Source organism: Tiliqua scincoides, chromosome 1, assembly GCF_035046505.1.
Source record: "Tiliqua scincoides isolate rTilSci1 chromosome 1, rTilSci1.hap2, whole genome shotgun sequence".
Taxonomy (NCBI): Eukaryota; Metazoa; Chordata; class Lepidosauria; order Squamata; family Scincidae; genus Tiliqua; species Tiliqua scincoides.
Genome location: NC_089821.1, coordinates 67533990 through 67547466, shown reverse-complemented (window position 1 = coordinate 67547466; position 13477 = coordinate 67533990). Strand labels below are relative to the sequence as shown.

The following is a 13477-nucleotide window of genomic DNA, read 5'->3' as shown; positions in this document are numbered from 1 at the left end:
AGCCAGTGATATTCCAGGATAGGATTTTCAGCTGGCCTCGTGGGATGCTCTGGGAGCAGTTGGGTAAGGGTCAATCTGATGGAATTGAAGTTGAGGGGATTTGAGTGTCTAGACCCCTTTGGTTATTTATAACAAGTTGCTGTGTCCCAGACTCAGGGATAGAGTCCTCAGCCAGTCTTGATTTGGCTTCCAAGTTGTTCGGCAGATTAGCTCCTTCTGGGGCTGTTCCAGTTACTAAAAGGGATTGAGTATGGTCAAGTGTAGAAGATATCTGCAGCAGCTGACTAAACTGAATATCCTTTGATGAAAGCTGAGGTGATTGTACTGTAGCTTCCTCTAGATCAGCAGGTGTTGACTGTTGTTTAGTTGGTGGAGGTGATTTGAATGTGTCTGCTGCTGCTTCTTCCAACACCACATCCAGCTGGCAAGGGCCACTGACAGTGGACATCTTAGATAGTAAATCCATAGGATTATAAGGCAATTTAATAGGCTCAGGGATCTGAGCCACATTGACATATGATGACCCTGAGGAGGCAGAGCACCCATAAAAAGGGGAGGACAAACCTCTCCCAGCTGGGGGCTCTTGGTGGATCTCAGCCAGGAGAGACCACCTCTGGGGGGGGGGGGCACATCTGAGAAAGATGTTGGACAGTCTTGTGAAGGAGGTAAGCTCTTGGGTGGTGCAGAAGAACGGGGTCAGCACAATGTCCGTTAATTCTTGCCAGACCATCTCCACCTTCTTGACCATCCGCAGCTGCTCCTGTCGGGGAAGAACTCTAAATGCCTCCAGGGCCTCCCTGGTCAGTTCATCCTCATTGATGTCCAACTGCAGCAGTAAATCTAAAGACTGGAGGCTTGTGTCACAGTTGGAAAGCCTTTCCAAGGTGACATCATAGTTTGAGGAGGGTTGTTAGACGGGTGCTGAGGAACGTCACCGGTACTTTTAATATCCTCAGAGCTGAGCACAGAATTCCTTGAAGAGTGTTTCCTGGCACATTCTGTGTCTATGTCAGGCATCTCATCCTGTAGCTTGGTGGATGAGTTAATAACCCTCTCTGGGTACCTTGTAGAAAGTGACTCCATATGATCCCTTGTAACCAGTTGGTCATTTGGAGTTTCAAGGGGTTGTTGATTCAAACCTGAAGAGGAGGTTGATACCCTTTTAGCAGTCAACTCTGTAGGTAGAGGAAAATCCAGAGGTGCAGACTGATCCTCCAAGTTCCTTGAGTTATTGGATTCTTCAACAACTTCCATAGTGTCAATCTCAGCTATTGAAAACACTTCTTGTAAGAATATAAGAACAGCCCTGCTGGATCAGACCATAGGCCCATCTAGTCCAACTTCCTGTATCTCACAGCGGTGCACCAAATGCCCCAGGGACTACACAAGACACCCGTATCCCAGTGCCATCCCTTGCATCTGGCATTCTGAGGTAACCCACTTCTGCAATCAGGAGGTTGCACATACATATCATGGCTCATAACCCCGTGATGGACTTTTCCTCCAGAAATTTGTCCAATCCCCTTTTAAAGGCATCTAGGCCAGATGCCATGACCACATCCTGTGGCAAGAAGTTCCACAGACTCATTACACACTTGGTAAATAAATATTTTGTTTGTCTTAACTCTCCCAGCACTCAATTTTAGCAGATGTCCCATGGTTCTGGTGTTATGTTAGAGGGAAAAGAACATCTCTCTATCCACTCTATCTATCCCCTCCATAATTTTGTATGTCTCAATCATGTACCCCCTGAGGGGTCTCTTTTCTAGGCTGAAGAGGCCCAAACACTGTAGCCTTTCCTAATAAAGGAGGTGCCCCAGCCCAGTAATCATTTTAGTTGCTCTTTTTGCACCTTTTCCATTTCCACTATGTCTTTTTTGAGATGCAGCGACCAGAACTGGACACAATACTCCAGGTGTGGCCTTACCATCGATTTGAACAACAGCATTATAATATTAGCCATTTTATTCTCAATACCTTTTCTAATGATCCCAAGCATAGAATTAGCCCTCTTTGCCACCACCACACATTGGGTCAACACTTTCCTCGACCTGTCCATCAGCACCCCAAAATCCCTTTCCTGATCCGTCACAGACAGCTCAAAGGTTCTCACACATTTAGCACCGGGACCCACTTTTGAGAATGAAAATTTGTCAGGACCCACTGGAAGTGATGTCATGACCAGAAGTGACATCATCAAGCAGGAATATTTTTAACAATCCTAGGCTGTAATCCTACCCACACTTACTCAGGAATAAGTCCCATTTACTAACATTGTTAAAAAATATATACATAGTAGCATAGTACAAGTCTGTAACATTTTCACAAATGCAGTTACATACCTTGGTAGCATCAAGTCTGATATATTAAAAATAAAATATTGAAATGAATAGGGACCCACCTGAAATTGGCTCGTGACCCACTTAGTGTGTTCCAACCAGTGGTGGGATTCAAATAAATTAGCAACAGGTTCTATGTCCTAATGAGCAATGAGCAACTCAGCTTCAATTGTCTGCTGCAAAGGAAGTTGAAAGACTATAGCTGCACTCCTATACTGTATAGTACACACTTTCCTGGGAGTAAGTCCCATTGAACATAATGGGACTTACTTCTGAGTAGACAGTCATAGGATTGCACTGTAACTTTAACACGCACCCAATGTCTAAATCCAAATTGCAAGGCTGCAATTCTGTCCTCTATAGTCATACTTACAGGCCTCTGGCCACTAGTTTCCAAGGAGGATAAACATGCAGCTGAAATGCACACTTCAAATGGACATTTTTTCTTGAATTCTCAAGGTAGTTGTATAATGAAATCAGGAAGGCACCAAGAAGAGGAGGTGGGAACTGCCAGGGCTCCAGGTTACCAACCTCTGGAGACACCACAGCAGCATAGCACCTTCACATCTGCACAAAACAATTTGCTGCACTGGGCTTTGAGCTGGGCCACCTTCCTTCTTAGTGGGAACTTGGTGATTTTTACCAGAGCAGTCAATCCTCTCAAGGATCTGGTTCACTTTTAGTGGTGAACATCTGGTTAGCAAAAGAGCACTGAGCACATAGTCTGACACCTCATCATCAACCAAAAGCACAACAGCATAGTAACATCTTTACATCTCCCCTTCTTTTTTGTTCTATTACAGCATTCCTCAGCATCTGCCTCTCGCTTGCTGTACCATTTTGCATGGCCCACCTCTGGGAAGTACAACTGGAAGTAACTGGAATGACTTTATCACCAGTTATTTCCATACTAAGAGGCCAGACATGATGCAACAAACAACGGTAAGAGGCTCAGGCTACAATCCTATCCACTTTTTCCTGGTAGTAAGTCCCATTGACTATAATGGAACTTACTTCTGACTAGACATGCATAGGATTGAGCTCCCAGGGTAGATGGGAGGTCTTTTTTGAGTGCAAGAAAAGCAGAACTGAGCCTCCTACCACTGTTTGTTGCATTGTATTGCTGGTCTCACTTCCAGGCAGTGGAGGTCTGGGGGGGGGGGGTCCTGCCATGAGTACCACTGGGCACCACCTCAAGTACTACTAGTGGTATGAGTACTACTGGTTGAGAAATGCTGCTCTAATACTTTTACCACCCAGTCCCAAAAAGAATTCCAGTGAACTCTAAAGCTTCCCCCTCCAACTTCCAACTCTGCAATCCAATGCACATCTACTCAGAAGCCCAACAAGTTCAAGGGGAGTTGTTGACTTCCAGGGTTTGAGAGAGAATGGCAGCCTTGAAGGACAGTTTCACTAATGAGCAAAAAAGTACTATGAGGGGACTGTTCTTCTAGGTTGGTTTCCGACAGGCAACAGCAGATACCTATCACTTTGGTCTACTCTAGTGGTGAGTCTCCCACAAATTTGAGGGCTGCTACTGACCAGGGAGTGCAAAGCAGGGGCCTGCAGTGGGTGGGGAGGCAGGTGAGGCAGAACCTCCCCACCACAGTCCTTCGAAAGTGTTGCAGCTGTGTAGGTGCCCAAGCACCCACAACCCAGCCTAAAAATGAAAATTAACAGCACATGTAACAAGCCTGCCATTTCACTTGCATGGGGGGGAGGGAGAATAACCTAAAACCTCTAACCTCTTTCTGCTAGAGAAGCAGCAATGCTAACTGTACCATCCTCAGCACACTTACCTGGGAATAGCAGCCCAATCCTATGCAAGCCTACCCAGGAGTAAATTGCATTATATAGTCAATTGGGCTTGCTTCCCAGGTGTGAGTAGGATTGCAGCCTAAGGGCTATCCAACTTTCCAGAGCCAATGCAGCCACACTGCAGTCCCGAGGTAAGGGAACAAACATTCCCTTGTCACAAGGAGACCTCCAGGACTTGTTGCTGGAAAGTTACAGTTAAAAGGACTTAGGACCAAATCCTATTCAATTTTCCAGTGCCAGTGCAGCTGTACCAATATGGCATGCACTGTATCCTGTAGTGGGGGGCAGGGAACATTTGTTCCCTTACCTCAGGGCTGCATTGTGACTGCACAGGTGCTAGAAGAAAGCCTCACTGAGCACAATAGGATTTACTTCTCAGTAGACATGCATAGGATTGTGCCCTAAGGCTGCAATCCTACTTCCACTTTCCTGGAATAAGCCCCATTGGCTATAAAGAGATTTACTTCTGAGTAGATATGCATCGGATTCTACTCAAAGGCTACAATCCTATCCACACTTTCCTGGGAGTAAGACCCATTGAACACAATAGGACTTACTTCTGAGAAGACCTGCATAGGATTGTGCCCTTAATGAAGTAATGTTTTTTTGCCACATTCCTGCCTTTTTTTAACCTGAGGAATTTCAGCTGTGGGAGCATCGCCTCTATGTGTCTATTATACAATCATTGTGTAAAAACACGTTGTACAGCAATGAAAAGATCCCAGGCACAAAACTGCATTCCCAAACCCCAAGGATAAAAACCAACCCCATGGTGCAGTTCTGTGCTTGTGGGAAGTAAGGACACAATCCCTATGCCCGTCTACTCAGAAGTAAGTCCCATTATAGTCAATGAAGCTTACTGCAGCATGAGAGCCCAAGCCTATGCATGTCTATTCATTATAGAGTCTCATTATAGCCAAAGGGGCTTACTCCCAGGAAAGTGTGGCTAGGAGTGCAGCCTTTGAGCACAATCCTATGCATGTCTACTCAGGAGTAAGTCCCATTATAGCCAATGGGGCTTACTCCCAGGAAAGAGTGGATAGCATTGCAGCCTGAGGCAAGATGAGTGCACGACCCAAGGCGAAAGTGAGTGCCCCCTGAGGCCACCTTGTTGTGGGGGGGGGAGCTGCTGACTGAAGGGGGGGCTAGAAAGGTGGCCCTTCCAAAGCACGGAGGAGGTCCTGCCAGCAGGGGGGGCACCCCTCACCTGAGTCCACGACACAGCTCACTCCCCTCCCCAGCCAGGCTGAGAAAAGGCATGGAAAGGGGAGGCGCCTCCCTCTCGTTTCATAAGTGGGAGCACTGGGGCATAGCAAGCGCTTCCAGTGGGAAACTCCAGCCGGGTTTGGAGGGGCCTGAGGGCTCTACGGAGGGGGGGGGGGGCTCTGAAACAGGAGCCTGCTGTGGGTGGGCAGAGTCTCCCCACCAGAGTCCTTTGAAAAGCGCTGCTGTGTGTGTGCTTAAGCACCTTACACAGTGTTTGTGGTGCTTTTTGAGGAACTCCGGTGGCCAGGCTCTGCCTCACCTGCCTCCCCACTCATCACATGTCCCTGCTAAGAAATGGCAAAGGAGAGAGACACAGGGAAGGGGGGGCAGCCCCGGGCAAGGCGTGCTGGAGACTTGGGCTCACCTTCTCCTCCTCCTGCTTGTGCTCAGCTTGCTCCGGCCACTCTGCAGGCGCCCAGCCGCTCTACTTCCCACCCAGCGCCCCCCTCCCAGTCCTGCGAGTAGCGCTGCTGCGATTGGCTGGCCGCGCTCATAGCTAACGTTTCGCAGAACTGACCCATAAGCTAGCAAAGGGTTCTGTAGAACCGGGTAGAACCGGTTGAATCCCACCACTGGTTCCAACCCACAGTGTGAGAAACACTGCATTAGCCTATATGTGAAGATTTGATGTTTTGCCCCAATGTGCATTACTTTACACTGACTGACATTGAAATGCATCGGTCATTTTGCTGCCCATTCTCCCAGCTTGGAGAGATCCTTCTGGAGCGCCTCACAATCTCTTCTGGTCTTCACCACTCAAAATGTTCGGTGTCGTCCGCAAATTTAGCCACCTTGCTGCTTAACCCTGTCTCTAGGTCATTTATGAACAGGTTGAAAAGCACCAGTCCCAGGACAGATCCTTAGAGCACACTGCTTTTCACCTCCCTCTACTGTGAGAATTTCCCAATGACATCCACTCCCTGTTTCCTGATCCTCAACCAGTTCCTAATCCAGGAGAGGACCTGCCCTCTAATTCCCTGGCTGTGGAGTTTCCTCAGCAGCCTTTGTCAAATGCTTTCTGAAAATCCAGGTATATAATAGCCGCAGATTCTCCCGCATCCACATGCCTGTTGTATCCGCAGATCCATTTATCTGCAGATTGGGTCCACAGGGGCGCCTGTGTGCACCCCCATGGGACACATCTCTATATGTAAAATTAAGGACCTAATCTTGTCTAGGCCTTATGCTGGCACATTGTAAGTCCTGGGCCATGGTGCAGCAAGTGCTCTGCAGTTTTGTGGTCCACTGCCACCAAAGCAAAGCCTTGGAAGCTGTGAGCAGGTGATACTGGCTTGCAGAATCTCCACTGTCAATGGTAATATGGTGACAGGATGGATCAGGGGCTGATCAAGGAGGAAACAAGCTGGACTAGAAGTAGGAGTGGTGTGGAGCACAGCAACAGCCATGCATGCTGGCTCCTATTGCCCCCATCTTGGCCCAGACCCAGAGTCTCCTCAGACTTATGCCAGCATGTCCCTTTGGGAACCAGGTGGCCTACAGGGAGGTAAGTTAAAAATATCTTCACTTATGACGTCATTAGCCAAGAGCTCGCACTAAGCTGTGGACAAAGTAATGCCATTTTAGTATCAGCTCACTGACTTTGCCTCTGGTCTTGAAATGATTGTTAGCAAAAAGCTGTGTGCCACCCCACACCCAGTGCCTTTGTTACAGCAATAACACAGCCTCAGGAGCCACCTTTTACCTTCAGGTCTTCACTTAGTGCTTTCAGTCCCAGTTCCCCAGTACCAGTAAATAAAATCTCACAGCAAATTTTTTGGCATGAGCCATTTCTTTAACCCTTCCAATACCAATTGTGTCCAGGCACATAATCTGAATTAGAAAGAAAGCCTGGGGGTGTGCTTCCTCCATTTTGACATGCCTGATCGTTTTCATAGTGACAGTAGTACCTTTGAAACTTTTCATCTTCTTACAGTGTACTAATTAGCTGCTAAAGAGTTTGCTTACAAGAGAAGAAAACGTCTCTTGGCAAGCTGGTCTCAAAGCTCCATTGCTGTTAACTAGAACCAGGACAGATTGTCAGACTGGAAGTCAACAAACTTATCCGTTCCAGAGAATTCTTTCTTTATTCACCAGGGCATGAGAATGACAAATGAGTCATTGGGTAATTATAGCTATAGATATGTTTTTGCTTGGACAACATGTGGGGTTAGTAGGAAAGGGCACAAGGATGATGCACTGTGGCTATTCAGGCTTCTTTTGCAATATCCATGGAGAAGCGAGTCTGCATGGTAGGACTGTGCACACTACTATTGATTACTGTGCCTTTCAGTGCTCACGTCTTTGGCCGGAACGCATCATCTCCAGATCACTTACATTGGAGCAATTCCAAAAGCTTCAGTCAATCTCCTTTCTATCAACTGTGATTTGGAAGTTGCAAACAAAAAAATTGAGGGCTAGCTATAAGTAAAACTAGTGGTATATTAATATTCTGAATAACAGTTCTAGAAACTAAAAAAGTTTCAATATCATGCTCACACCAAGTGATAATGTTGCATCTCAGGTTAAGAAAGAATTTATTTGCTTCTTGATCAGCTTCCTAAAAGCTTCTTTAACATCCTTGTTCCTCAGGCTGTAGATCAGAGGGTTGAGCATGGGGATCACCACAGTGTAGAACACGGATGCCCATTTGTCTTGGTCCAGAGAATAAACTGAAGTGGGTCGTAGATACATGAAAAGCATAGTTCCATAAAATATAGTGACCCCTGTGAAGTGGGACCCACAGGTGGAGAAAGCTTTGAGCTTCCCTGAGGCAGAGGGCATTCTTAGGATAGCCACTAAGATGAAGGCATAGGAGACAAAGATGACTGAAAGGGAACTCACCTCTAAAAAACCACCAAAAGTAAAAAGCAGAATCTCATTGATGTGGGTGTCTGAGCAAGAGATTGCAAGGAGGGGAGGAACATCACAGAAGAAATGGTTGATGAGGTTGGAGCTGCAGAAGCGAAGGCTAAAGGTGGCCGTTGTGTGTATTATGGTGTTAGTTGCGCCGGCAATGTATGATCCAAGTGACAGCCACGTGCAGAGAGATTTGGACATGGCAGAAGAGTAGAGCAGTGGGTTGCAGATGGCCACATAGCGGTCGTAGGCCATCGCTGCCAAAATGTAAAACTCAGAACTTACAAAAACTCCATAGAAATAGAGCTGGGCAGTGCAGCCAACTAAGGAGATGGTTCTGCTGTCAGATACTAAGTCGGACAGCATTCTGGGGACAATGGCAGAGGAGTAGCAGAGGTCGCAGAAGGACAAGTGCCACAGGAAGAAGTACATGGGGTTGTGGAGTTGGGGATGAAATGAGATCAGGATGATCATGCCCAGGTTTCCCACCATGTTGAACAAATAGATAAGCAGGAACACTACGAAGAATACAATTTGCATTTGTGGGTCATCTGAGATCCCCAAGAGGATGAACTCATTGACAGTAGAACTATTTCCCTCAACCATTCTCAAAATAAGACACTTTTAGTAGATGTTGGAAGATAAGATTTCTGTGATCCCTGCAACTGAACATCAGGGTCTTTTTCTATAAACCAGGTGCTTCAGATCCTTCTTCTCTCTCTGGACTGTCTGGAATATCTGTTAGGAAAAAAGAGAAAGAGAGAAAATGGGGGCAGAACTGAGAAGGCTCCAGCACATTTGAACAGAGTGGGGGCTTACTTCTGCGTAAACATGCAAATGATTACGTGGTTAAGTCTTCATATATATTTTTAATTCTCCCGAGTCAGCCATTCTGAGAATTCGCACACCTCTAACAAGCTTCAGATTGTCACCACCTTGGCTAGTAACACAGTAACTGAGTTACTGATGAAGGTGGAAGCTGAACTATTTAAAATCAACATTACCTCTGGTCCATTACTTTGATACAGTGGTGCCTTGCATAATGAAATTAATTCGTTCCGCGAGTCCTTTCGTTATGCGAGTTTTTCGTTTTGCGAAGCGCGTTTTCCCATAGGAATGCATTGAAATTTAATTAATGCGTTCCTATGGGCAAGAAAAGTCAGAACAAAGTCAAATTTGGTTTACAAAGTGTTTATTAAGCGCTCTTTAAAGGCATACATACTGTACTGAGGATTTCAAAAAGGGGGGGATGCTGAGTGGGGAGCTTGAAGGCTGTAATCCTGTGCACACTTTCTTTGGAGCAAGCACAATGGTACTTACTTCTGAGTAGACACGCACAGGATTGTGCTCTAAGCTGGGGCGGAGGACAGAGCAGCTGCACTCAATTGCTTGCTTTTGCTGTGATCATGGAGGGAAACAAGGAAGCACAATGGGACTTACTTCTGAGGAGACACACACAGGATTGTGCTCTAAGCTGGGGAGGAGGACAGAGCAGCTACACTCAATTGCTTGCTTTTGCCGTGATCATGGGGGGAAACGTGAAGGAAATGGGGCAGTGAGAAGGTGAATGAGCGATGGGGGGGATGCTGAGTGGGGAGTTTGAAGGCTGTAATCCTGTGCACACTTTCCTGAGAGCAAGCACAATGGGACTTACTTACATAAACTGACATGAAGATCCTCCCGTTACTAGGGTGGATGGGATCATAAACTGACATGAAGATCCCCCCTTATTAGGGTGAATGGGATCATAAACTGGCATGAAGATCCCCCCTTATTAGGGTGAACGGGATCATAAACTGGCATGAAGATCCCCCCTTATTAGGGTGAATGGGATCAGGCTTGCGGGGGGCGGGGAGGCTGCAATGGCAGGTTGCTGGGGGGGGCTTACATTCAGATGCTGGATGAGGTGAGTGAAGGCACCCCTCCCCTGCTGTGTGAGTGTGGGGGGGGCAGAGCATCTGTGTGTGTAAGAGAAGGGGGCAGCCTGTGTCTGTGAGAGAGGGGGGAAAGTGTTTGTGTTGCAGAGAAGTTGTGATGCTCCAGGCTTGGGGTGGGGGGAAAGAGAGGCTGTGATGCTCCAGGCTTTGGGGGGGGGGAAGAGAAAGGCTGCAATGCTCCAGGCTTGGGGGGAGAGAGGCTGGGATGCTCCAGGCTTGGGGAGAGAGAGGGCTGTGATGTTCCAGGCTTGCGGGGGGCACAAAAATGGGCGGGAGCAAGAACGTGCAACCCCTGACAGGCACACAGGAGCCTGGCCCTGTGAGTGAGTGAGTAAGGGGTGGTGAAGAGAGCATAAGTGTGTGTGTGAGAGGGAGGGAGGGATGCTGACTGACCCACTGCTGCGCGAGGAAACCCCAAGAACTCATCATCCTTCCTTAGGGTGAACGTGAGCATAAACGGGCATGAAGATCCCACCCTTAAAACAAACCAAAACAAACCAAAAAAAAAAATTCGTCTTGCAAAGCACGGGTCATAAAAATTCATTGTGTGAGTCACCAAAAATTGCAAAACGCTTTTGTTCTGCGAATTTTTCGGTGCGCGGGGCATTCGTTATGCGAGGTACCACTGTATTTCTATTTAGTGTTGCATATTATTCTTCAATAATTTTGGAAGGCTGGTGATGCAGTAAGACTTACCCAGGCTCTTGGTAGGGATTTTAGAGGATTCCAAGTCTTCTCTGCTTCAGTGCTTGCCTCTCTTGGAGGTGAGAGGACTAACACCCAAATGTTGTCCTCAGGATCAGTAGTATTCAGATGATCCCCTGGACCTGCTGAGTACCTTCAGTTGCCCAACTGCCTAGACACTATTTATTGGGCACTGAGTTTTCTGCCTCAGAAAAATGATGTCATTCTAGCAGAGTAGGAAGTACAGGCACTGAGAGCTCGGCTCCCAATGGACTGTGCTCTTTGATTCCCCCGTCAGGGGATTCATGTTCTTGCATACAGTGTTTCTAAGTTAATAGTCATCCTATTCCATTTGCTCTCCACTTCTTTGTGGCATTATTTTTTCTAGTTACTAGAACAACAAACATTGACTTCATCTGGGTAGAGAACAGATGGTATCATAGAGGCAAAGCTTTTCCTTGTGATGCAAACTAAGAAAAGCTATGTTTCTAAGGGCACAATCCTGAGTCGCCTTTAGGCCGGCGCAAGTCCCTTGGACCGATCCAGGAGGGTTGCAAAAGTGCCATAAAGCATGTTTTCACCTCCTCAGGAGTCAGCTGGGCTTGCACAAGGATGCACAGTGACCCAGGGAGGCTGAATCCAGCCTCCATGCCGACTTCATGGGGGAGCCTTGCATTGGCCAAGCTCAGTTAACCCAAGGCTCTGGGATGGGCAGGGAGGAGGAAGGCAGGAGGCAAGTGGGAGACGTTCCAAGGCATGGAGAGGTCGGGAGGAGGAAGATCCCGGGGACGGGTGGGTGGGGACTGGGAGGTGGGGCTGGGACCTGGCTCTTATGCCGGATCCCAACCCCCATTGCTGAGTAGCACAGAGTGGCTATAAGTCGCTCTCCTCTCCTCTGACTTGTTCCACCGCACAAGGTGGGGCAAGTTCAAGGAGACCCATAGGGGCTTCAGTGGCTTACCTGGGGGTAAGGGGAAGAGTTTCCCCTTGCTTCCCACTGAGCCACTTTGGTGCCCTATCTTGCACTGGATACAGTGCTAGCCTCCTGGCCTGCCTGTTCCAGCACAAAATAGGATTGCATTGCACCTTTATCAGGCAACTGTTAGGCAGAAAGGGAGCCTTTGTGAACTGGGTACCTGTGTGGAGATAGTATAGTATAGTATTCTCTGTATGCAAATAGTCCCAGTTTCAGTCCTTGAAATCCCTGTTTAATGAATCATAGATGGGAAGGCTAGAAACAGTCTGCCAGAACTCCTAGATGATCCCAGTCAACGTACAGCAGCAGGCTAGACAGAAGAGTGGACCTTGTGCATGACTGTAGCAAAAATTCTAAATCTGGCTAGTAGAGAAAAAAAAAAGAGTTGGTTGAAGACAGCCTAAGATTTTTAACTGTGCCCTGTCCAAATCTCAGCTCACTCATATTGGGTGGCTTAAATTCTTTTTAGTCTCTCTCTCTCTCTCTCTCTCTCTCTCTCTCTCTCTCTCTCTCTCTCTCTCTCTGCATCTCAGTTTCCGTCTCTCACTTGTATTAGATTTTATTGTTAACTGAATCTGAACGAGCATTCTGACCAGTCAGATGTTATTGGAAAATTCACCACCAGGGAGTGATGACAACATCCTACAGTCTCTCTACCCCTCCAACCCCCAGATGAAATTTCTTTCCATAGAAGGAAAAGAATATCTTATTGACAGTGAAGCCTTAAGGAAAGTTACAAGAGGCAAGCAAGGACCTAAGCTGTGGTCAGTGTAAAAATCTCTGACACTGGCCCAAAATTAAAACCTAGATAGGAAGCAAAGAAAAACCATAACTTCTTATCAAAACCAACCAAAAGAGCAATTTAGTTTTGTACATAGAATCATGTGATGGAGACAAAACTTTGAACAAAAATACGGCATGAATTATGAGCAGATTCACATCTGATCTCTTGAGTTGATCTCAGGAGGCAAAGTTCCATTTTCATCCTGAATCCATGCAAGTACACAATGATTAAGGGCCTCCTCAAAGTAACAAGCATTTGTTCCCTTAACTTGGGACTGCATTGCAGCTGCATCAGCAGTGGCAAACTGGATAGAATTGGACTCTCAGGGCAAATTGAATTGGCAAATTGGATAGAATTGGACTCTCAGGGCTGATGCAAGTCTTGCTGAGGAAACCAGTGCAGAGGTTTGTGTCAGCCTCCACAGGCCGGCACTCCTCTGAGCACCAGCCCAGCTTACTTCCAAGGAGGCACAAACGTGCCTTATGGCACGTTTGCAACCCACCTGGGCAGACGCAAGGCGCACAATCCATGGGCCCTCAGTCTGATATTCTGTCATAGTTCCCTGGCTAATCCAAAGATTTAAAATCCTTCTTGCCTCCATCAAAGTGAGAGATGCAACTCTCTCCATCCCAGGATTTGCAACTATTCAATACCAGAATAAAATATACCAGTTTTTTCAATGCAAAAACTGGAAGTGCCTCTGGTCACCTCTTGGAAGCGTTCTGAGGCCCTGGGTGTCATGAATATGTACAGTTTAGGCCTAGTAGCCTGTAGGGCCTGAACCAAACTTAACCAGTAACAGAGAAATGGCTTGCAG

The 13477-nt window shown here is 47.1% G+C and overlaps 1 protein-coding gene across 1 annotated transcript; it reads right to left on the bottom strand.

The window, feature by feature from the left end:
* Nucleotides 1-7940: 7940 nt before the first annotated feature.
* LOC136636386 (olfactory receptor 5AR1-like) lies at nucleotides 7941-8885 on the bottom strand. The gene has a single exon (XM_066611426.1). The coding sequence runs from the start codon at nucleotides 8883-8885 to the stop codon at nucleotides 7941-7943; it is 945 nt and encodes a 314-aa protein (XP_066467523.1).
* Nucleotides 8886-13477: the final 4592 nt, after the last annotated feature.